Here is a 26,541-nt window from a genome sequence, read left to right as displayed (position 1 = left end):
ATCGAAATTAGTTAACAGTTAAATTAACATTTTTAGGGTTGTTTTGTTATGTCAACTTGAGAAAAGTGATTATTGCTAGCAATTTTGGTTATATGTAAAATATTTATGGTATTCTTGTTTGTAAGGTGTAACCACTTACCCCAATATAATATTCATTATTCACACAATACTGGGCAATGACGTAAATTGTGGCCATGGCTAACAGTTAATGTGAATGATTTACTCACTGATTTCATTTGTTATCTATGGCCACAATTTACAGTTATGTTCTGACCCTGTATTGTTTTATCATTTTGTGGTCACAGCTTACAAATAAGAATACCATAAATATTTTACATAACAGAAATATTAATACTGTCTAATTGCATGCTGCAGTTTACTGCCTTTTTTAATAATCATCATGTTTTCAATATGTTTTCAGTTACTATTAAACAATTAAAAACAATTATCAATTATTTGTTGTCGAACAATATTTCCTGATGCACTTGAGGCTTCATCAGTAAAGTCATTGTTGGGCAGATCATAGATTTCATCGTCAGGCAGGCTTACATCCCCTCTTCTACGACAATAATTATGCAGACAAGCTGTTGCGATAATTATTGGTAAAGAATTCTCTAATTTTGTGCGAACTGGTATTGTTAAACAACGAAATCGTTGCTTCCACACTCCAAACATCCTTTCAACTATGTTTCTGGTTTTTATGTGTGCTTTATTATATAGTTTCTCTTTAATACTAACAGGATTGCGCAACGGGGTCATCATGTAAGCGCGGCAAGGATAACCACCATCACCAAGCAAAAGTCCTTTAAATATATTATGTTCGAGTTGATAACAGATTGAGCTGTTGTCAAAAATTCTGCTGTCATGTGTGGAGCCTGGCCATCTACATACAATGTTAGTAAACAACATATTCGGATCACAAATAGCTTGGAGATTTATAGAAAAATAACCCTTTCGATTTCTGTAAACTTCTGCATTTTCTCCTCCAGGTGAAACAATAGGAATATGTGTGCAATCTATACAACCAATTACTCCTGGAAATCCTGCAACTTCCTTAAAACTACATTTTACTTGGTTTAAGCTCTCTAGTTCAAGTGAAATAAAGTTCCTTTTTCTGGAAGCTAAAGCAATTGACACCCTGTGTATGATACGGCATGTGGTAGACTGGTGAATTCCTACAAGATCGCCATCACACCTCTGAAAGTGTCCAGTAGCATAATATCTTAAAGTGACAAGTAGCTGCAACATAGGGGGAATAAAACTGTTTCTTTTTGAATGATGCTCAAGGTCTAACGATATCATAGCCAATAAGTCAACCACGGATTCTTTACTCAGCCGGTACCTATTGTAAAACTGAATACTGTCATATTCTTCAAATGGATTGGACCTGTCAAGTATAACACTTTGCAATGGTCTTTCTATTTCCTCTATAACATCAATTGCATTCATATTAAGTATTTTCTAAAGCAAATATATCTGTAAATAAATAAACCAGATCACGTTTTAGGTCTGGATTCGTGTTTTATTTTGAGGTTTTGTGATTTTTTTAAAGGTTGGTGTGTTTTCAAAGTTACTTACATATTTTACTAGGTCCGCAATTCAAATGATTTAGGTGTCTAATGTCGATGAATAAAAAACGTAAAAATCATTTTATATGTTTCATAAATGACAGTTTAGTGTTAGTTTACTGTTTAAAAGTTTAGTACTTGTGATTAGATTTCAAAAATACATTATTAGTCAATGTTAAGTCATTTGATCCTGCACTTAAACCTGCACCACCGAAGGTTTAACTTTCGGATCAAATATGCGTGTTTGATCGTGGTTTGATCGGCGATCAGGTTTGGTGCATACCAAAATAAAGATGATCCTAGTTTGATCGCTGACTCAGCAATATTTGATCTGATCGGGCTTTGATCCGGGTTGGTGCATTCGGCCCTTAATGATTAGCTATTTAAAGCACAATGATGTCATTGTGGTTACTTCCAATTAATCAACTAACCGACTGCATTGGCCACACGTGTCATCAACTCCACATATTGGAAAACGCACACATGACCGATACGTGTGGGTTTATCATCTGCAATGTTTGCGCAGGGCTTTTCGGCACGCCCAGGTGTGGAAATGTTTAAGAGTCACAAGCCAATTCACACCCCCATTTTAAACCACCTACTTTTATGTTTTTCACAATTTGTAATTGAATCAAAGACTGTATCGAAAATCCCTTCAAACTATATGCATTTACCATAAAAAAGCTAACAAATTTGGTTTTAAAAATTTGGCAAAACAAAGGATGTATAAAAAGCATATCTTAAGTATATTTATGTAAATATAGCGCAAAAAGGTATTATATTAACAGTGATTGTAGCTAAACGTGTAACCCAGTACCTAAACAGAACATTGCAGTTAAAGAGGGTTTTTAAGGGTGTTATTTTTCACAAATATTCGTTTGACCAGGTTCATAACTATATATTTTTTTTATTTGGGCAGTCAAAGTATAGTAGAATATTGTAATAATAGATGCTAACTTTAAAATACAAAAGTATCCAAAAAGCATTTTATGACTCTATCAACGTTAAACTAAAATTGTTTTTTCATGTTTTTCAATCAATCTCTATGCTCTGCACACAATTAGTAATATTTTATATTTAGATATAATAAAAAGTATTAATGAATACAAAATATTGCAGACCATTGATGAAATGCTAAAATAAATTCAGTATCACATTGGAACTAAGGAGTTCCTATACTACACATGATGTTTTCTCTGATCTAATATAATCGGACTAAAAATACATTGTAAAACAGCAGACAACATACCATTAGGACACCAAATGACCACCAATCGGCCGAGTGTTCGTGGCCACGCCGGTTCACAACCTCCGGCGCCATATATTCCACGGTTCCGCAGAACGAGTAGGCCTTCTCCGAGCCGTCCAAAGATTCCTTGCTCAGACCAAAGTCGGTGAGAGCGATGTGGCCGTCAACATCCAGAAGAATGCTGTGGAAGTAAACATGATGTTGCTTTTATTCTTTAATTTGCACAAGGCCAGTTTTTTGTTCGTTTTTGTCAAGGTTTGCCGAACTGTTCGAAGCGGCAATGTTTTTAATGTAATTGGGTCGTACATGTTAAGCTAAAACCTTAATCAAGTGTAAATGTAATTTTTCGACTCTTGTTTTCAACAATGTCAAATGTAATCGACGTACATTTTCTCTCTTTCCCTTTCATATGTGTCTCTATTTTATGATGTCATTAGTCTTTAACGTCAGATGGAAAATAAGGGAATTGCCAAATTTCAGCCGGCCTTTTTAATTTTTTTGAATACGCCCCTGCCAGAGGCCCAAAAAAACAATACTACAACTGGACTGAACGAAATGCAGTTCTACTAAGTCAGGGGTTCTTAAACTGGGGTCCATGGACCCCTTGGGGGTCCGTGAACTAGTTTTAGGGGGTCCATGAAGGCCTAATTAAAGAACTAGTGTATACTTAAGTAATTATTTTTTCTAAGAAAACACTTAATTAAAAATTAAACGGTTTTGCACTGAATGTATAGTTAGACTCCATTTAACTTTTACATTTTTCGGACCGAAATAAACAGAGTTATGAAGTCTATTTGTATTGTGACGTCATATTATGACATCATTTTGAAGCATTTCTTGCCTACCGGGGTCCATGCAAAGCAAAAAAAAATTTTAGGGGTCCGGGGTAAAAAAAGTTTAAGAACCCCTGCACTAAGTTGACTTACTTGACAAAATAATCTATGTTTTTCATTTTAATTTTTTATCTGCTTGCCAAACAAATTTTATCTCCTTTTTCCATGCCAACCCAAAATACATCAACTTTAAAGACACTATTTATCTGGGTTTTTTTTATTTTACAGTTAAAAGAGTATTTGTTGTTTTTTAACAGTTTTTGTCAGACTTTGACAAAATGCTATTGGATTGCAAACCTGCATACTTTCAAAAAAAGAAAATTTTTTCAGCAGTATATATTCTTTTTATAAAAAAAAAAAATACTAATGTAGTTTGTTGATACTTAAGGCAGTTTGTAAAGCAATTGGCTACAATATTGCTAAATTCAAATACATTTAACTGAACTATAATTTTAGAAAAAACTGAAACAGAAATTTTATTATACCCACTCAACACTGCGTCATTTTAAATGTGTGTGGAACAACCCAAAAAGTGTAGTGCCAGATGGGTGTTTATTGAATTTTTAATTTGCAAAATTTGAAGAGTAGAACTAATAACTGAGTAACAATTATTTACCTCCAAATTAGTTACAAGCCAGTATTTACACTTTAAAAGGCGCTGCATTAGATAAATTGTTTTTGATAATTCCGAAATTTGAATATTGTGCTAGTGAAAGAGGAAGTTGATCATTTATTCAGTTTGCTATTTTTAGTTTTTCAATTCAAAATGACTTATGATACAGGAAAACAAATGTTTTTTAAGCAAACACTAAAGGGTAAAAAACTCCTTATTTAAACTGTTTTACAGTTATGAACTAAAATTAAAGCAGTAGAAAATATTCTATACTAGCAAGCCAATGGGAGCATAAAAATTACATTGTCACTTACTCTTTTATGAGCATAAAGCTAAATTGTGCAAAACATATATATATATATTATATATATATTTATGAAAATTGGGTGAATATTACAATACCAAAATCACAAATGTTACTGATGTTATGTGTGGGTTGGCAACATTTTCCCATAGAATTTCAATTGTCCACTTGGTGAGCACACAGACACAACATTTTGGGCGTAGGAATGTTAATGTTTGCTTTGGCATACTGCTTATGACTTAATCTGACAATAGATGTCTCAAACTAGATCAATTTCCAGTTAAAACTCAGCTTTTGTTGCAAAACTGGCTTTGTAAGTAGGTTAAGTCTAACTTTTTTGGTTTTTAACCTTTGGTCATGATACAGTCGACAAAACTAGGTGCATAGCAAGACATTTCATTTGCGGACAAACAAACTACAAATTGGCCACATTTATGGCAAAACCACGTATTTGTGTTTAAATGTGTACAAGCTAAATAGCAAGAATAGGCATTTTCGTGAATTATCTTTAACTTAAATATTTTTTTCTGAAAATGTCCTTCAGTTTGTTGGACAAATACCGAAATCTTTCAAGTTTTGCATTATAATGTAAGGGACAACTAAGGTTTAATCAATGTATATTTGACAATGTAAAACAAATAAAGGTGTGGCATATAAATAAGTCAGCAAAGTTGCTGTATTTATTTAAAATATAACTGATTTTTAAAAACAATGTACAAGCATAATGTACAATGTACAAGCATAATGTACAATGTACAAGCATAATGTACAATGTACAAGCATAATGTACAATGTACAAGCATAATGTACAATGTACAAGCATAATGTACAATGTACAAGCATAATGTACAATGTACAAGCATAATGTACAATGTACAAGCATAATGTACAACGTACAAGAATAATATACAATGTACAAGCATAATGTACAATGTACAAGCATAAGACTTGTTTAGACAAGAAAGTGTGGTGCCTACGTTATGACTTCCTGGATTTAAACGCTACATGACTATGTTGCCCCGGACATGCAAAATACCCTGGTAAAGCAGCACTCGTCAATGATTATGACAAGGACATGAGATGATTGCATGGTTTTAAACTGAAAATAGTAAAGAATGAAACCATGCAATGACTTATAAGCTGATTTGGGTTGCTGCTGCAAATTGGAGTCCTAATTTGGGCGGCCCAGGAAAATATAGAACAAAGTTGAAATGATTTGGTAGTTTTACAAAATATACAGCTGATATTTCTTTAGACACAAGCGCATGTAAAACTCACACACCAGGATGGGGAAATCGACTGAGCATTGTGGCACAAAACAATTGCACAGTTATACTGCCTTCAAACAGCAATACACTTGCGTTTAAAGAGCTTTTCTGTGTGATTGTGATGGTTTTAACAGTTGGCCGCAAACTGAACATTTTTGTTTTTCTGGCGATTGCAAATCCTAATTCAATATAACCCTCTAAATGCCTAATAAACAAGAGCTTCCCTGAGTAATTTTCCCCTGGCAAGTTACAAAAACCTTTTTTTACTTGTAAATTTGAAAAAGTATGTTTACTTACTGGTCAACAAACTTGTGATGTTGGTAAGTTTAGTTAGTGTCCAGAGCATGGCATACTTTTAAATATAACAGATTAGCCATAGTGACAACATAATGCAGTGTAATTATAAGCTTAAACACATGAACACTGTGGTGATCACGTCAGACAGAGATACATTAATTTAAAAGAACTATTTAAAAACTAGAAAATCATGAATCATAACAATTGAAATTTTTTAAAAATAAAATTAACAGACCATCTTTTTCTACTTTACAACAATCAGTCAATTTACTTAAGCTGCACCAAAAATGACAATCTATTACTAAACATCTTAAAAAACTCCACACTAGTCCACAGTCATGTCTAACTCTGGCATAATTTCTGATTTTGTTGAGTTCAGAGTTATACGTTAACTAAAATAAAGTGGATATTTAGCAATTCACTCCAAGTTTTTCACCCACCCACAAAAGAAATATTACACCATGTGGTATTCCACCATAATCAGTTTGTGGCCATATCTGTTGCAAAATTGTAACTGCTCTTACGCACGTCAGACTCTGGAGTTAGGTAGTCTTACTCAAGGCTTAAGTTCGACTCCAGCAAAACAATGCAAAACACACATACATATGTTCATTAACAACTGTGATCTAGCACCTCGGAAGATGCTCTTTGACCAACGATTACGGCTTCCGTATCATTAGTGCACCGAAATCCATCGCAGGCTAACCGAATCTGCTGATCAATTGTGCAAGCAGGGCAGGCTACAAAAACAACCAGCCTGCAGTAAGGAATGAAATTACGACCACGGCCATGCCAAGACTGTCGTTCTACCAACTGAGCCAAAACAGGCTCGGAGAGGAACCATACTCCAATGCTTGCTACATTCTGTTAGTACAAGTAACTTAACTTTGAAGCAAAACAAAACAACCCTGTTCTGTTAAGTTCAAAGCCCCGAGTCAGACTCCACAGCCCTGGTTTAAACACACAAAAGAAAAACTCTTACTTTTCCGGCTTGAGATCCCTGTAAATGATGCCGAGTGAATGAAGATGATCAAGTGCAAGAGCCAGCTCAGCGAGGTAAAACTTCACATCGTCCTCGGTGAACATTAGCTCCTTAGATAGGCGAGTGAAAAGATCGCCGCCGCGCAAGAATGCAAGCACCATGTAAAGGTTTCCATCAGTTTGAAATGCTTTAAAATAATTTTAAAAGGGTTAAGCTTTGGTTAGGGATGTTCAAAGTAGAATACCAAGGTATTCTAGAATAATAGGTTTTGAATCTAGAATAATGAATCCAGAATATCGAATCCTAGTATAATTTTATTAAATTATTTAACCTCGATTTTGTTTGGGGAAGGGATTTTTTGCTAACATGTGTACATTATACTAAAAAAAATCTCCCATATGTTTAACATTCTTAACAACTGTCATTTGAAGCAGTTGTGTAAACTGCAATATGTCCACTGTCCAGGTTGTTTCCAAAACGTATGTTTGCCAATAGTGAGTACAATGCAACACTGAATACAGAACTCTTTAGCAATTCGGTCCTGTTTTTAAAAGCATTGTTGGGTTTTTGTGCTTTTGTGCTTCTTTTTTTGACTAAAATGATCTCTTATGCAGTCAAATAATGTACTGCAAAGAATAAGTTACTATTGACATAACGAATACTTGACAATTACGCTGTGCATTACTGTATAACCTCGCTGAATATTGGCCTAAAGTTGACCTTAAGTAACCCCATAGCGCATTTGGTTACATCCAGCACCTCTTGCAACGTAATGTTACGTTTGCAACTTAACGCATTTAGGGAAATTGGGAACTTCCCACCTGAAATTACACGTTAGTCGCTCGCCCAATAATGCTTGATTGACACCTAATTGTTAGACGAACGTTATCGCAAGACGCAAGTAATTGGTCGCCCAAAAAACGCTGACACTGCACTACCAGGTTAATTTAAAGCAAGCACTGTAAATTGGTCGCCGCAACTAGAGGCAACTTACCACTCGCGTTTGTACAATTAGGTGCAACAATCGGCCTTGAAACATTAAATTATATCGGTTCCAATTACCCGAAATAAACGGCAGAATTGGATTCGAATCTCATCTGGATTCGAATCCAAGGATTCGATATTCTACTTTGAACATCCCTAGCTTTGGTAAGCTAATCTGTACATTACTTTAATGCAGGGGTGGGCAAACTTTGAGTCGAGAGCCAACACAATGTGAAAAAATGCAAACAATAATGTTGTTTGAATGTGCAGATTTTAGCCTGGGAAGATTTGCTCAAAGCAGATTAGGTGCATGATAACAATTTGAAAACACCATATAAAGCAGGGGTGGGCAACTTTTTCTAGTCGCAGGCCAAAACCAAACTAAAAAAGGTCTCTGCAGGCCGTTATATGTTAGCTGTGTATACTTTACGCATCTTATTGTCATCGCAACGTCAATTAATCAAGGATAAAACCAGGATGTTTTGCAATTTACACTCGATGGAGGAACATGATTAACGCAAAGCACAAAAAAATATTTGCTTTTTCGTAGTTTAAATAGCTAGAAATTATGAGATATAGATATCGCTCTGTGTCCAGTTTGTAAAATAGGTCGCGGGCCGGATGATTTGCGTTGGCAGGCCGGATCTGGCCCGTGGGCCGTAAGTTGCCCACCCCTGATATAAAGATTTCCAACAGTTTGAAATGCTTTAGGAATATGTTGCTTTGGTAGGTCAACGTATACATACATTACTTTAGTGCAGTGTTTCTTAAGGTAAACTAAAGAAACCACAGGTTGTCAAACAATCTCGCGCTAAAATCTTAGTCAAAATGCATTGAAAGATTTAAATGAGCTTTTTTATTATGTCTGAATTGCATTCCAAGGTTATTTTTTATTCCAAAAATGAAGCCTTAAATTTTAGATTTAAACGGCACTGTCTTTTTATGCAATGTCATTACAGTTGTCCTTCAATATTCTTTTAAAAAACTCAACCTAAGATCTATTCCTATTTAATGTAATAGTTTTGACATTTAATATTCAAGTTATAGAACCAATGTTTTCTTTGAATGTTGAAATTTAATAAATAGTTATAAACACTAGTGTTATTGGGCTGGTTTTGATTTTTTAAACATTTAAAAACTATCAACCAATTAATTATCTTGTACCATAGAACACTTTCACAATGAAGGGATGATTGACATCTACGAGGATGTTACGTTCCATCTTGGTACGAACACGATCACGGACCTTGAGCTTCGCTTTTTTCAGAACCTTCATGGCGTACAGCTGCCCACGGTCATTGCCTGAAGATGATTAAACATTTGATTAATTAAATGCCAGGATCCCATTTTTAGTTCCATGTTGTACTCAAATAGCATTTTGCAAACATTGTGTATAAAACAAAAAAATGGTTAAAATGCTATCTATGTTTGTACATTCATTCCATGTCTGATACAAGGTCCAGTACTCCAGTCTCAAGATTTATGCGTTGGCAAAATGCTTTTCTATATGGTTTTGACATTCATTCTTTGTCTAACTACAACCTTCAACCATTGTCTTAAAATTTATTCGAAATGTTGGCAAAGTGCTACCGACTTCTTTATGGGTTTTAATATTCATTCTATGTCTCACTACAACCTCAAGCCATTATCAACTTGTTCGAAATGTTACGAGAATGCTGACTACTTTTGTATTGGCTTGATGTTCATACTACATTTTACTAGAACCTCCAGGCTCAGTCATTATCTTAAGATTTATTTCAAAATTCTATTAACTTCTCTATGGGATATATGTTTTACGTCTAATATACCATTGAGCCATTTTGCTCTCTGTCATTTCTAATGTCCGAATCTGACTTTTTACAGTTTTTTCAATGTTGTGTGTCAGATGCTGTTATGCAAGTTAGAAACAAACCTGAAACTTCAAGACTCTTCAAATTCATTCAAGACTAAAGGTTAAATCACTTGAAAGGGTGAGTGACTATAACTGCTTAGATGAGCTCTACTGTTTAGATCAAGAAACAAAACTCTGTGGAATAGCTTTTGAAAAACGCTATGTAAAAACAGGTACAATAAGATAAATTATAAAATTCTTTATTAAACTGTAGTAACCCCATTTTTCTTGTAATAAAACAACTAAACAAAGTTGTAACATGAACCAGCTATTATGGAGGAAATTTATGCATTTTGCATTCAGAATGGCATTCTGTTTGTGATTCTAAACATAGACTGCAATAACAACATAATGGGGGAGTGGCCAGAACAACAAACTACCACAATTTACTAAAGCCATTATTTTCAAGGGTTTAAAAGCAGGGAACTATGACAAAAAGATTGTTTTTATACTTCCACCAAAAGAAAGTTTTTTGGAATACCATGAAAAATGTTGTATTGTGTTCTCAGTCAAATATTTAAACTACAACTGTAAAAGTAAGGGACACAGTTCATTAGAATATCTTTACATAAAGTTTATTTTATAACAGAGAAATGCTCCATTCATTAGCTTTATGTAAGATAGATAGATTTTATTTTTTGGAAAATCTTACACAATGTTTTGTATTGTAAAATTGAAATTAATATGTCGCAGTTCATCTTAGCAATATAAAGGGTAAACCGTTTATTTTAAAGCAATAGGTTAAGTCAGCATTTTCTAACATGGGTTGTGAACTCTCAGAGGTTACCATTTAGGGGTAATGAGTAATCCTATATCGATTCAAACAAAGTTTTAAATCTATTAATTTGGAGCATAATGGTTTGAGGTTGTACCAACTAAGACATAAAGAATATCAAAGCTGATACATAACAGAAGTGGGTATAATTTTGAACGTTTTGAATGTTTAAATCTTTACATGAATAACCTAGTAAGAACATCAAAGCATATGCAGAAGTAGGTATAATTTTAAATGTTTCGATTAACTCTTTATATTTTATTAATGAATGGCAAAGCCAAAAGATGCGAGTGAATCGACATCCTCTTGATAAAGACGTTTCGATACATACTTGTATCATCAGTTATTGTGACCGCAGTTAATCAAAATTAACTTATGAAGGTGGAGTGCAATTCCATCATTTTGAGTTACTCATCGTTTAATGCAATAATTAGCATTTTCAGGTGTTGCTCAACCAGTTTGGCTTTAACATTCATTATATCAAGCTACATTATGGATCTGTGCATGGCATTCTATAAATTTATATTTCATTTTTGTGAATTTCAACATGCGAACGAAAAAACAACTAATAATACCGTGATTTGCAAATTACTTAAACAAAACGTGTAGAAACAGAGAATGAAAACTGTTCTGTTGAACATTTAATCAAAAAGGTTCGCAAAAAGTTTAAAAAAATAATTAAAACGGGTAGGCCTTAATAGTTAAGAAAAGTTTAACTTACCAGTGATTTTACGAACTAGGAACACTTTGCCAAAAGAACCCTGGCCAAGAACTTTGAGCAACTCGAACTGACCGGGGTCGGCCTTCTCGCATCCCTTTCTAGTGTGTTCCTTAATCTCGATTTCCTGCATAGGTTCATCCTAGTGACAAAAACAAATGTGTCAGCAAATGATAAAGCCGCCAGTAAAAAATCTATTCATAGGATAAAAAGGCAGTCTGTTTGAGGTTTGAACTCGAGGCCTCATATCCGAACTGTCACTGTGCTGAATGAGCTATGCTGTTTCCGTTATTAGGCAAGTGTTTCAGTAGTATTTATTAAACAGCTATTTTGATCTTGTTTTCGGATCTTCACGGCAAATCGACCAAGTTAACAATGTCTTCTGGGTAAAAAACAAAAAGACCTTTTCATGAATACATTGTTAGAAAATGAATCTACAGTACGATATCCTGTGTGCTGTGTTTGACTTGCCTCTTGATCAGGACTGAAAACAGACTCAATCACAGTTATAGAATAATGTGTTTTAATCTTAAACTAAGAAAACAAAAAAATGTTATTTTCGGGAACTTCTTGACAGACTTTCTGGTAAATATTAGAATCCGTGTTGATCGCCAAACAGTAATTTTATTATAAAAAGTACCCATGGCTTAATTTATTACCAAAAATATAAATGATAAAAAGTTTACCTTAATCTCTACAGAGTCAACAGCCATATCATCTTCTTGCTGTAAAATACAAAATAGAGTCTGTTAGACTACGCACAGGCGCCAAACGTGGGTGTGCAGAGCGTTTTTAGACGCCCTAGATTTCTCGTATGGCGCCAAAACGCCCTAGAATTCGTCCAAGTTTTCAATTAAAGTGCAAATTAATTTCTTTAGAACAGTCTTAGTTAACCAAAAGTAATTCAAATTTTCCAGAATTGCCACAAATAGACAAGGCCACAGAATCCCCCAGACTATGTTTTTTTATGTTTTATGTCATTTTTTCCAAATTATTGCTACAATTTGCCCATTTCAAAGGAAACTTTGCACTGTCTAGAAAATAACGGTCTGAAAATTTGAAAGTTCGGCGCCTATGACTATATGTATATTTGTCATTGTCATCATTTTATAAAACTGTTTTTGTTAATTGGATTTATAAGGAAACCTATCCCTACACCTGTGGCTAATAGGCACATCCACATTATATCATATGTTACTTTATACCAACTTGTTAAGGATAAAGTCAAAGGTTAAGAAAAAAATATGATTTATATAAAAATTCACCAATCAGTAAATCACTTCACAATAATTTGCAAAAATCCTTATCCTAACTTTCTCCGATGTCAATGTTCAACAAAATTATAAACTGTGTAATTTTGGAGTTCAATTCCAGTTTTAAAAGCCAGGTGACTGGTAATATTAAACTAGATTTATTTTTTTAACCATGGTATTTATGTGAAAAATTGAAACAAGAGAGACGTCTGTAGTTTCCATGGGTCCAGTGCAAACTGTTTAGGAGACCCTGGTAGTGATTAAATTTGTGTTTAGAAACTTCAAATAAAAAATAATATTAAAAATAGAAGAGTTCAGTTTTCTTTTTTTTTTATTGTAAATTTAACATTGTCTACTATAAAACCTATTTAGCACCCAAAAGGTCAAGGTTAATGACTTTATTTTTGCCCAGTGTTTTTTATTTTATATTCATCATAGTAGTAAAGAAGTTAGGGTCAAGAAAACCAATTCAGCATCTGAAAGTTTCAACTGTACAATTTCAATAATTTGGGGGTTAATTTTTTATTACATAGGCTTTAAAGTCAAGTAAAGATGAATACACTTTGCTATCATTATTCTTTTCATCATAGTAGTAAAGAAGTTAAGGCCATGAAATATTCAGTATCTGAAAGTTAATTTTGGGGTTAATTTTTTAAAGGGCTTTAAAGTCAAGTAAAGATGAATGCACTTTGTTAATAATTCTTGACGAAGGGTAATTCCTATATACATATCCCCACAAAATTTGATAGCCTTCAAAGTCAGTTAACTTTAAACCAGTCTTAGCTTTATTTTTCAAAGGTTAATACTCACACACACCTCCTCTGTAAGGGGCTGGGTGTTGACTTGGTCGACGAACAAGCCATTTGCGAACGGTGCCAGCGGCATATTGATTGGATTGACGCAATACGATTTGATTCAATCAATCACATGCGATTAGCACACCACCACACGCTGAACACTAATAAACAGTAACGAAGCACCTGCGTTTAACCTAACAGCTGCAACAAAAAACTTACGAGGACCCTTAAAGAATAAAAACACAGTAAAGAACCAGTCTGCATTCCATGGCAGGTGCACACTCAATATTTTTTTAAGAGATGTGTACACCCCTGAATTGGGCGCTGGTCTAGAATCCTACCACATTTATTTTACCAGTAACAAAACGAGATGTCACAGTTGAAATTGCAAGGAAGGCATACATATGTAAGAATAAATATAATAATATCACTTGACCCACCCAAACCCAAATATTGTTAGCAATATAAATCCCGGACGAAAATGTGGTATGATTCTAGATCAGCGCCCTGAATTGGTCCAAAACTTTAAAAAAAGACAAATTTGGGTAGGACCTGTACACCTTAAAATTTGGTGCGGCCTTCAATGCAGACTCGGTAATGACTGAAAGTTCACCTGGAATTTCGCAACCTATTGGAGTATATTGCTTTTAAAATGCAGTATTTTTTATGGCTATGTCCAATAGTTTATCTTGTTTTTCTGTTTATTAAACTGCTTTGCTTAATTCTCAGTTAAAGGTTATAATACAAACAGCATAGGGGATGGCAAGAAATTAGGAAAAATAAAACTGCTTTATAAGATTTTAGGAAAAGGAATATTAAGACAAATGTGAGCTTAATCAATTAATTGCTATATAAAAATATGACCAAAAGGCACTTTATAGTCGACTATAAGCAATTTCTAAATATTTTAAACAAAAAATAGTCAGTTTTAATCTGCAGGATAGGTCAGGCTGCGTACAGGATAGGTCAGGCTGCGTATGGCACTTTCCACCAAGATCTCAGGTGTGCAGCCACAAACTTTCAAGTGTGTATTTTTGCTATCAAGGATTTTTGGACACATGAGGTTTGAAATGTTCAGCCTTTCTTAGAAAATTTAACTTCTCTTAGAAATTATTATGTGCGATTTACCTAATTGGTTGTGCCTGCAAATTTTTTTTTAAATGTCTGGTGTGCAATTAACTGGGTTAAATTTAATTTAGGCACCTTTTATTTGGGTTTAAAATGTTCCAGGAAAAAGATTATACAATATTCCTAGATGTAGTATAAATTTTTCAGCACATTAATTGGTGACATGAGAATTATCAGAGCACTAAGTATAAAAATATCTAGCAAGACTGGCCGTTGGGCTTCAATGAGTTTGAAATAAGCCCATTCGTTAAGGTTTTGAACTGACAAATTTGGTCTAAATTTCTTAACAATTTAAAAAACGAATTCATAAACTAAATTAGTGGTAAAATTCCATAATATATACAGGAAGATGCGTTATAACAACAATGTACTTTAATATAAGTGAAACCGCATAATCGCCCATAATTAAATCAATTGAGAATTACTATAAATGGCGCCATTTTTATCGGATTACATCATTATTTTATAATGATCAAATATTTTAGTTCAAATCCGATTGGCGAAACCGCGAAGTTGAGCCTGAAATGGACAAAATTTTACACGAATCACGTAACACCCGCCATTGCTCCAAACTTTTCTTTTCTTTTCTTGTTTGGATTTTTGGCAAATAATTTTTTTCCGCAAAATCCGATGAGGGAAATAGGCAACGCCGGTGCAAAATATTTTATTTTAAAATTTCGCCGGGTCTTACTTTGCAGGTTTGTCAGGTAAAACTTTGCACTGATTGGTTTCTTTACAAAAGTATCCAAGATATATAGCTTCAGCAAACATACAGCCCACTAAATGGCCAATATAAGAGTCGTTTATTCAAATACTATAGTACCGTATTATAACTAAATTTAAGTGACGTAATTTTTAAATTTAGGTCGACAAATATACCCTGCTTTCACAAATATACCGGTGCACATCACAATATAGCCAATTAACAATTTACCATCTGAGGCATAAAATGTCCAATCAGTTAAAGACCAACTCTTTCAAAATAAGAAATTACATGCGAATCTTACTACGGCAGAATAATTATCAACCTTACTAATTATTGCGAAATCTGTGCGGCTATTACGCAACATAAAAATCGACACTCTAAATCTAAAACGTAATAATTACAGATTGACAGTTTTAAGCTAAACCCAACTAAATTAAACTTAAGAGAAATAACAAAAGCCTGTTGGGGGCCAATTGTATATTGCAACTTTGTTGTACATCAACAAGTGTTATTTTTTGTTTTTTGGGGGTGGGGGTATTTTTGTAGCCGAAAATAGATTTGCTGAGAGCAAATGTAGGCACTAAAAGCAACGTTATTTTAATAAGTAGGCAAGTAACAATTAACGTTAGGCCTACGTGTGTCGATATTTGAAAGAATGCTGTTTTGCAAATTATTTATTGGTGTACCGGCACAAGGAAAAAAGGGAAAAGTTAGGTAAAATCTATTTTTGTGTCACCTACAACGTAGCTCACCAGTACTACAGCCTACCCGACGTTTCATATGAAACTTTTACGTAGTTTCAAATCATACGTGATGTAATGACTTATTGACTTAAGGGCACTTGAGCCATGGTTTCAAATGATTTGGCTTGACTAAAAGTATTTTGACCAAAATGACTTGAATTAAGTATTTTGGACAAATGATTTGGACTTAAGTCATTCTGTCAAACATATGGGACTAAAATTAAATGTTTTCAATTACGGTATTTGATTAAATGTTTTCAATTATTTTCTTATACAATTACGTTATTTATCTAAATTTGTTTCTATTGGGCTACGTTTTTGTTGTTTTTAGTTGATCTGTTCCCAATAGGACGAGATATCCGATTGCATTAGTATAACGTGTTTTTTCCAATGATTTGGCTTAAAAGTTGGCTTGCTCTTAACATGGCTTGACTCAACTTGGGTAACTGATTACCCCAGTGTTGTAAACAAGTCATTTTGAAATAACTAAAGTCCCAGTCAAGTCATTCGTAAAATAACTTAAGTCCAAGTCAAGTCTTTTTGAATAAATAACAAGTCAAGTCCCAGTCCAAGCCATCGGTTTCCCAAGTCAAGTCCCAGTCAAGTCATAATTAGAGCAAGTCAACTTCAAGTCCAGCTCTTGTCAAAAAAATATAACTTTAAATTATGAAAACCGGCAAACTCCTCCGATTATTATGATCAACTCAAGTAAAAAATAACATAAAAGCAGCATATTACAAGCAAATTTTTTTATGTGCAAAGATTGGAATAAATAATGCAATTTTATAAATAATTGCTTAATTAAAACAATTTATTTTAACCCAAGTCATTTGCCCAAAAGACTTAAGTCAAGTCAAGTCATTTAAAAACAGTGATTTAAGTGCACTTAAGTCAAGTCATTGCCTTAAGTCATTACAACACTGCTAATTACTCGGACTGGTCTTGACGTGTTATTTTTGGCACAAGACTTGACTTGGACTTTTGCTATTTGATAAATAACTTGACGTGGATTTAAGTCATTTTAAAATGACTTGTTTGCAACACTGGAATTCAACTTCAGTTTATGACAAATGGTAATTGTTGTGATGTAATATAAGCGAATCTACTAATTAAAAACACGTGTGCTTCAAAGTGGAAACGGATCAGTAGGAATTAAAAATACGTATTGTTCTAATTGATCTTCAGGATTCCAACAAATGTCTGTCTTTCCTAAACGTTTTCACTAAATTTTTTTAAATATACAAAGTGCGTTTTATGATACCGTTTAAAATATTAGGCTACTATCTAATTAAAGAAACTACAAGCTTCGAATCTTTTACGTCAAACTTTTTAGAACAAATATTAACGCCGGTCGGGGGAGGTAGAGAGCAAAACCGTGCTATGATTACAATTAGCCTACCATTTTACTGCTTTGTTGTTGTGCACATAAGTCTAAGTTACTCTAAAATGTTAACCAGGTCGCTAACAACTGACTTATAAAAACTTGGATATAGTGCATTTTTTAGCTTTCTAATATTAGATAACGTATATATATCAAACATAAGGATACATCAGTAGCCTACTTTTGTAATTTTATATGGCAAAAACAATATATTTCTATTACCAGCTCTTTGAATAAGAAAAATTCTTTCATGACCGGCGTTTTATGAATTTTTGTATTTGGCGGATATGAGCTAATTTCTACATTAAAATGTGTTGTTCAAGTACTAGGGCTTGGAATGTGTGTTCCGATTGATCGAAGTCTTAAAAGAAAAAGACAATTTTGTATTTTGTCTTTTTGTGTACTGGTTAAAAAAGAAATGAACAGAGTGCATTTTTTCCTCTTTTTTTAGCAAATTTTCTGGTGTTTTTCGCCTAACCTCACATTTCATTTCAGTCGCAATGAAGACCATTTCAATCTCCATTTTTTTTCCGGTTCATCCCATTCCCTTAACGCCTAACTTTTTAATGAATTGACGTATATTACTATGGCTAAACAAAAGAATAGATTAAATACAAGGTCAAATAATGATTTTTCACAGGTTATTGGGCTAAAATTCGGTTTAGCGTGAAGAAATTTTATCAATTTACATTTAAAGGTAAAAATTGGTGCAAATCGATGTTAAAATACGTATAATACTTTAGTATAGGCACCAATACCACCCTAGTATCGGACGAGTACCGATACTCCTACTTGGCATCGAGTATCGGCTCCGACACGATATTATCGGTCATCCCTAGTTAAAATTTACGGGCGTTCTATTAAAGGCTTTTTTACATGCATAAATCAAAAGCAAAAAAGTACTTAAATTATTTTCAACTTTATAGTGAATTGCAAAGCCAAAAAGATCGAGTAGATCGACATTATCTTGATTAGGACGTTTCTAAACGAATTGTATCATCTTAATTTAATGTGACTGAGAAGCAATTCAAACATTACTTATAAAGGTGGGACAAAATTGTTATCAGTCTGAGTTTGTAAAGTTAAAGCATTATATTTTCATCTTCAGGTGTATTTAAACTTGTTCTTTAATGAATTTTATAAGCCAACCAGAAAAGCAAGAAAATGGATACTTGTTAACAAACTTGGCTTAACGCAATGGGCGAAAAACCGACTCAGGCCTCTCTGTATGACCTTAGCCTTCCCAAAGGCCGCTGGGAATACGAACGTCAGGTGTTTATGAGATTAGTTCGCGAAAGCTTTGTAACCGAATTAAACACAACTGACGTAAGCGAATTAGTTCCCACCGGGAATGACGTCACGCAATAAACAGCGTTCCCAAGCTACGATAATTAATAAAAGTAGCACTATACAAATGCACATTGGATTCGAAAAAAAACAGATTTTTAAACCAGGTAGGTGGACACATTAGTGCGAAACGGGAGTTATTGTATAAAGATAAATAATATACCCCGTCAATTCTTAGGATTTTTTACTAACGGTCCGGATAACTGATAGGACTGACGATCGCTGAACAAACGTGATTGATTGAAAACTTGTTATTTAGCCCCAAATTCCATAAAAAATTAGTTTATATTTGCATCCGGCAAAGTGTTTGGTAAAATTCTCAATAATAACTATAGGCTATTTTATCGTCATTAGGAAAACTCAATTAGCCAGAAGAAACACCACGGGCTGTATAGTTTGGTCTCCGCTGTTTTAACGTTGAAAGTAAAAACACGATTTTTTATATGTTTTTCCGTTAGAGTTAGAACAACTTGGTCATACAACGTTGAAAAATCTTGTTTTGCATTTTATTACAATGGTATTTTAAAGACCAGTGTTGTAATGACTTGAGTCGATGACCTAACTAACTAAAGAGCGCTTAAGTCAATGTTTTCCAATGGCGTGATTTGACTTCACTTTAGTCATTTCGGTAAAATGACGTGACTTGACTTAAGTCTTTTGCATAAATGACTTGACTTGGACTTAAGTAAACGAGTCAAATGACTTGGGTTAACAGGTGTTTTCATTTAACATTTTTTACAATAAATTTCGGTTATGATCTTAATTTTTGCACATAAAATCATCAGCTCGCTATATATTGCGTCTTTGTTAATTTTTTTATTGAGTTGTTGTTCGTAATCGGACGAGTTTACCTATTGTAATAGTTTGTCATTATATTTTTGTATCAGTGATTTGACTTGGATGTGAATTGCTCTAATAAATAGCTTGACTTGTTAATTTTTAAAAAGACTTGACTTGGACCTAAGCTATTTTTGAAGTGACTTGACTGGGACGTATGTCATTTCAAAATGACTTGTTTACTAGACTGCTAAGGGCAACTGACCGCCCTTGGAATTCCTTGACATTCACAAAAAATGATTCAACATCAAAATCAGCCCTCGACCAATTTTTGACAAATGAGACGGAAACAAGCCCATGTCTGACGAAATCCGGGGACGGTCCTTTTCCGATTACGATGGTCGAAACGTCGACGAAATTCTCATGAATATTGGATATTTTTAGGGCCTTGCCAAATGTGTTCGATTACGCTTTGATGGCGTAAAATCCGACAAATTTTATCCGCCTTGTTGTGATGACCTCTGTCTAAACATAATGCGTCATTTTGATGGCTTGTTTTGTTGTGTTTTTTCAATTGGCCTTACATATAAGACGTAATGTTGAAGATGTTATTATAAAAGCACTTAGAAGCATGACATTCAAATGTTGTCCGGATTCAGCGAAGTTAACCGACTCTGAATCCGCAGCCCTAGAGTGGTGAAACCATACTCTTATTTCCAAAATTTGGGGGGGTTTGCAAAAAACATAATAAAATTTGGGGGGGTTTTGCATCTCAAGGTTTGCATCTCAGAAAACATTATTGTCCTTGTTTTTAACAAATGCCTTGGTTTGTGAGTTACTTCCATTTATCGGTGGATTTTTAACAAAGTCACAGTTGTAAATCCAAACCCATTCTTATTATCCTGTAGCTATTTCTGAAAATGTACCGCGTTACGATAAATTTTCATTCTGGAATGAGAACTAGCGGCATATTCTGAAATAATATTTCAAAATAGTCAACTCGAATTATTATCCATGTCTGGCCCTGATTATATTTATGCGCTGGGACTAGTTTCATCCTGTTTAACGTTTCCTGCACCTAATTACAAGTTTGAAATTCGATATTCCCCTGCTTGTCACGTCAAAGATGGTATCTCAGCGCTCCCTTATTGCCCTGTCAAGCAATGGTTAGGTTGCAGTTTGAAAGGCCGCCGCAGACAACCCGATATTTCCGACAGATGCCAAAACGTAATCCTGGATATTTTGGTGTGACCTCGCTGAAGTGACTTGGCCATAGTCGGCTTGTCTTTCAAATTGGTTCAACGTGGATTTTTACCGTAGGAGTTGGAGAATAAACAAGCAAAAATGTTCCCTATAATTTATCAATAGATATTCTGTTGCTATCAGGCGGCATTGCAACAGTTGTAAAATTGTTCTTCCAGCAATACTTTTATAAAATGTACCGACATTTCGATATGACCCTTATAAAGATGTCCTGCGTAGGTTATCAAAAGGTTGCTACGTTTAAAAAAATATTCCCGGAAGAAAAATTCTACAATAATTTCTAAATGTTAGAAGAACGATAAAACCTTCAAGTCGTTTGTAAAGTTTTAGTAACATTTTTCGTTTCTATCGCGTAAAATGCGCCTTAAAAGTAGGGTTGTCCGATAATATCGAATCGGAACCGACAGCTGTTATCAAGTGGTACTCGTCCGATACTATAGTGGTATCGGTACCGATCCGATAACCAATTTTTTTGGATTTTAAGCATGTTTTGCGATCCAACGAAATGCTTTCTTATTGAAACGAAAAGTTCCCCTAAAATAGTAACTTAAAAGTTGAAACCAACTTTAAGTTTGGGCCTACACTTTACCCAATTACGGTGAATAACTTAGGAACAGTATATTTGCACGTTTTCGATTTCAGCAATTCGGTTTTGGAGCATAATGGTTGGAGGTTGTAGTAAGACGTAATAAGAATTGCAAAGCCCATACAGAAGTAGGTAGCATTTTGAACGTTTCGAATAAGTCTTTATTCATTTTCAACATCTGTTGAAAATGAATAAAGAGTTATTCGAAACGTTCAAAATGATACCTGCTTCTGTATGGGCTTTGCAATTCGGTTGTTTTGTCAAAGCAATGACGTCATTAGGTAAGAAATCGAAAAAGTCGAAACAGGATAAAAACACAGCTGATTGTTACAGGAATACCTAACCTAGTATCGAAAATAATGAAGTTAATCTCTTTTCCTGGCAGCAGTTTTGCGATAAAGCACCTTATTGAGATAGTATAGAGAAAAAGCAAAATAAATCTCTACCGCATATATGGTGGATCTCAATATGTAATTGATGCCAGAAAATGGGATTCAGTTTCAAAGACTAAGCTAGATAGACATAGATAGACTGGTGTTACCAGGATAACAATAATATAATTAATCGAAAACAGCTCCTCTGGTAATTGTTATTGTTATAGAACGTTTCGGCAACCCTTAGTCGCCTTCTTCAGGGTGATTAATCGAGATAGATATCGATTGTTTAGCGAAACACCATTAGGTGAATCTATAGAGTCAGCTACTTCCTTAAAGAGAGCTAAATTACAAAGAAATTATTAAAGGGATAGGGTAACGCCGTTTCTATGCGCACCAACCTAACAATGACGCATTAAGTACCAATGAGACGTCAAGAGAAACTCAGTAGAGTATCTGATTCAATATAAATCACGGAATTTTGTTTTACGTGGTCGCCTATAGCAATAGATGTTTGTGTATTCAGGATCCATTATTCATCGCTTCCCTTAGAAGCGCAAACAAAATTTTATCAGCCCCGGTACCGGCCAATCGAAATGTGAGGGCTTATGTAGCACAAGGCTTATTGCTTCGCTATATACCGCTTTATATGAAGCAATATTCGTATGGCGTGCAATATTGATGCTGTTTGACATTATCCATCGATAGATAAGCAACTATGGGAGAATTGCGCTTCATTATAGTTGTTTTTGGATATTGCTTTTTGAGGTTTTTCAAACTGAGCGAACTTTTGACCGGCCGAACTTTTTATTTTTAGACGGTTGGATTTTTTGTTGGTTTTATTTGCAGTTACTGTATTTTGACGACAATTGAAAGAGAGAAAAACAAAAACACTGCACAAGGTGACTTAGTTTTACGATTCACGATGACCGATCGGTTTTAAAAGGACAATTTCAAAACCTAACTTTAAATTTTAAACCAAACACAAAATCACAGCAAAACGGTTTTAAAAAAGGACAAACATAGAGTTCTACGTGGACTTTTTACTTTTTCATGGTTTTAGGTCAAGTTTTCTGCCACTCTTATTTAAAGCTACAAATTTTTTTAAAAGGACAAAAACGAAAAACGAAAACAATGTTTAAGGCAATTTAATGGTTGTTTTTTTTGTTTTGTTTTTATCGGCCAAATTTTAATCTTACTTCAATTATCTGCTTCAGGTTAAACACAAAATCGACGAAAAAAGGGTGACAAAAAATATGTTTTAACATGGCCGACTTAACCTGTCTAGAAGTTGGTTAAAATAGGTGCAAGGACACAAATTAATGAAGGAAAATCCCACAATCTGTGTGGTTCAAGATTTTGTTTTCCGTACAAAATTAGCAAATCACTCACGGAACGAAAAAGATTGAGAAACACTGCTTTAACGTATATTTGTTGTGCTTTTTATGACCTATAGTAGTAACCGCTGATATAACTTGAGCACCAATTATTCTAAACAACAGTTTTCTCCTCGTCTGTTTTAAACCTTCAATTTATTTATAGAAGTAATTCGTTTTTTAAATGTATGTGCAAGGTTCTGGTCCTATACAATCAGCTCAATCTCAATACAAAAGGGTCGATCATAATACACTAGAAATCGAATTTAGTTTGATATACGCACTCTAATTTTAACTAGAACAAAAGTTGAATTACGCTTACCAGTTTATTAATGTACGGTATGACGGACGTCATTTAGTAAAACAAATTCATGTCTCCAACATGGATCAGTGATAATAATTTGTTATTCACCTATAGCTTTACCGTTTAGCAACGGTCGAAGTCAATTTTTTTGTACAAATGTGTTGCCATTTTTTATTTTATTTTCATTGCTTTTAAGCTGATAAAGTTTGAGAACTGTTCAAAAGATCTATGCGCATTGTGTAGCCTTGACCTTAGACACAGCTTAGAAGGCTGTATGTAGGCTGAAACAAGATTTTAAGAGTCTTAGATGACGTTCAAGCCATATAACCGTGCCCAACACCTCAAGGCGTACCGAAACGAATATGAAATGCCACACTGTCGTCGCCAGAATTAGCTGTAGTAGGGATTTTGTGCTCCCCGAGCGAAAGCAGGGATTTTATGCTCCCCGATTTGCAAACGAGATTTAACGCTTTCGCGTCGTTTGCTCCAATTGCAAAATTTGCGATTTTTCTCGGAAAATCGAATTGCGCGAAAGACTCGCATCTGTAACAATAGGTTTTGACGCTCAATCGTGAAATTATTTTTGATTACAAAATATATCGGATCGGAGCCGATACGTGATGCCAGATTGTGATTTTTGTTACTTGTCATTTACGATTTTGTTTAAAGCTTTTGACCTATGGTTTGTGTTTCAGTTTGCCATTTCATGGTACTTTTTAATAAACAGTAGATTAACATGAAAGAAAGTTTATTAACATGGATACAACTTATTTTCTTGGCACTTGCGCAATTTGGATTGATAAGTTCGAAAACATTTTTAATTTTGTCGATATTATCTATCCTTGTTTACTATAGTAGTGACGTCATTCAGTATCGGATCAACGTATTTGGAATATCGAAGCCCGTATAAAAGTACATAGCGCCTTTATCAGGGATGGCGAACCTTTACATCGCGTGGGTCACAAGCACGACCTTCCTCCTTACAAAATGCTCAGTTGGGTCATATACTTAATCACATGCTAATTTTACGCGAAACTTTTTTGGTAAGTTAAGGTTTTTGGACGATTTCCCAATTTTCCCTCCTTTTCCCTTTACGTTTTACAGCTGTAAAATGCTTTTTATAGTTATCTGCTTTTCTTCACACAATTGTTGAAGTCACCCTAAAACACTTTTGCACGACCCACAGATCGGGCAGCCGTGATTTAAACAGTATAGTGCTATACAACGAAGAATTGTTCCTTTACGTTTACCTCTTTCTGAAAATGATTAATAACATTTCGGTATTTCTACACAAACAAGTAGGTCACTAAAAGTGTGTGGTGGGTCACGAAGTGGTCAGTGGTTCGCCATCCCTGACCTATATGTTAAATGTACTTCATTTAATTAAAACCTTCAACCATTAGGCTCTAAAGCAGCGGTTCTTAACCGGGGGGGCGCCAAGCAATTCTAAGGGGGGCGCGAGCTCGACTTCAATATTTTAACTTTTTGCAGTGATTATAATGGTTTTGTTTGGGTTAGGCATAACTCCTACATACAAACTCTGTTTTTTGACAACTTTAACATTAAAACTGCAAAAAATTTTCGCGCTGCTCGCGAATCTTACCAACGACTCCCTTCACTATTTTCCTGTTTTCTTAGTGATATTTAATTGCAAAATGTCGAAACATTTTCATAGGGGGGCGCAAGGCATGAGAAAATTACCAAAGGGGGGCGCGGCTGAAAAAGGTTAAGAACCACTGCTCTAAAGAATCGAAGCATATTTGATCGCGATACTTTTTATTTTAAATATCGGATATCGGAATAAAAAACAAAAGTATAGAGCATCACTATTTACACTTTTCAAAATGGTTGGTAGGCACAAATTTATGACAAACCTTATGTTTTTCTCAAATTGGCATGTCAGTGTAAATTGAAACACAGTGGTACTTCCATGAAATTATGTTTATTTTGCCATTTCGTATAAAATACTGAGAAATCCAAAATTTAAGTTAGGGATTTTTCTAAATGGCCAATGAAAGGGACAATAAGTTTGAACAACTTTGTTCATTGTAATCGCTTTTAGTTTTACTCTGACAAGGTAAAGTACGGTTGTGCGAAAGCTGTCAGCGTTAAAGTATAATTCGTCCACACAGTGCATTTTTGTTTTAAGGTTTTTGATATATATATCAAGTTTAAAAAAAAAACTGACCGAAAACAAAAGACTGTTCCAAAATAACAACAGGGCACCCATTGCAAACAGCAAGACAAAAATACGGAATTCCAGTGATTAAGTGCGCTGAAAAAACCCGGAAAAAGGCTATCAGGGCTGACAACTTGTCAGCACAGCGAGGCTAATCGGCAATTTTCACGTTCGAAGCGGGGATTCCCCGTCCGTTGGAGGCCCTTTATAAGCTCTGTCAGAGAGCAAAGACTCTGGTAAGGCAGATTGAGCTCTACCTAATGCAGCCAAAGGCCGTGGATTGTTTTTGGTGGAGATGTCAGGGGCTTTACGAAAACGCGGCTCCTACAGCTGAAGTTGGTTAAAACAAGGTTTTGGAAAACCAAAACGTTTCTTGGTTTTGCTGAAGAATGGCGTACGTGCAAACATTTGAAATATCTTTTGTGATAATTCGCCTTGAGATTGCAACTTGGGGTGTTTGTTAGGAGTTGAAAAAACAGATAGCTCTATTAATTAAAAACAGCTCCTTTGGAAATTGCAATTGTTATTTAAATCGCCTTCTCAGGGCAATTTACATCAACAAGATAAGAAACAATTTGCGATCACGAATAGACTCCATTTCTTGAGTAAGTGTTTGTAGCACGCTGAGGTTTACAGTTACAATGAAAAGAGGAGCTGTTTTTGATTAACATTATGCCTGGTGGCAACAGTTTGTATGTGAATCTGAATGTTGCCTAAAAATATGCATGTCATTTTTTGCCTTAAAACCAAAAATTGCAACTCTGTATTAGTCGTGAGGCTGGATATTTTTGTTTTTAGTTGGGCTAAAATTGAAGTTAGACTTTGATTAACCATGGTTGACATTT

At 34.5% G+C, this 26,541-nt stretch overlaps 1 protein-coding gene across 1 annotated transcript in view; it reads right to left on the bottom strand.

The window, feature by feature from the left end:
- The window catches only part of LOC146138780 (ribosomal protein S6 kinase alpha-3-like), a 29,355-nt gene extending 15,602 nt beyond the window's left edge, over window positions 1–13,753 (bottom strand). Inside the window, exons 1-6 of the mRNA XM_083393843.1 lie at window positions 13,552–13,753; window positions 12,169–12,207; window positions 11,486–11,624; window positions 9,263–9,400; window positions 7,115–7,301; window positions 2,818–2,998 (exon numbers count right to left, since the gene is read on the bottom strand). Coding sequence (XP_083249969.1) covers window positions 2,818–2,998; window positions 7,115–7,301; window positions 9,263–9,400; window positions 11,486–11,624; window positions 12,169–12,207; window positions 13,552–13,620 — 753 coding nt within the window. The 5' untranslated portion in view covers window positions 13,621–13,753. The remainder of the gene's footprint in view (window positions 1–2,817; window positions 2,999–7,114; window positions 7,302–9,262; window positions 9,401–11,485; window positions 11,625–12,168; window positions 12,208–13,551) is intronic.
- Between the last annotated feature and the right edge of the window lie 12,788 nt (window positions 13,754–26,541).

This window comes from Ascidiella aspersa, chromosome 7, assembly GCF_963924565.1.
Source record: "Ascidiella aspersa chromosome 7, kaAscAspe10.2, whole genome shotgun sequence".
Taxonomy (NCBI): Eukaryota; Metazoa; Chordata; class Ascidiacea; order Phlebobranchia; family Ascidiidae; genus Ascidiella; species Ascidiella aspersa.
This window is presented reverse-complemented; position numbering and strand designations above follow the sequence as displayed.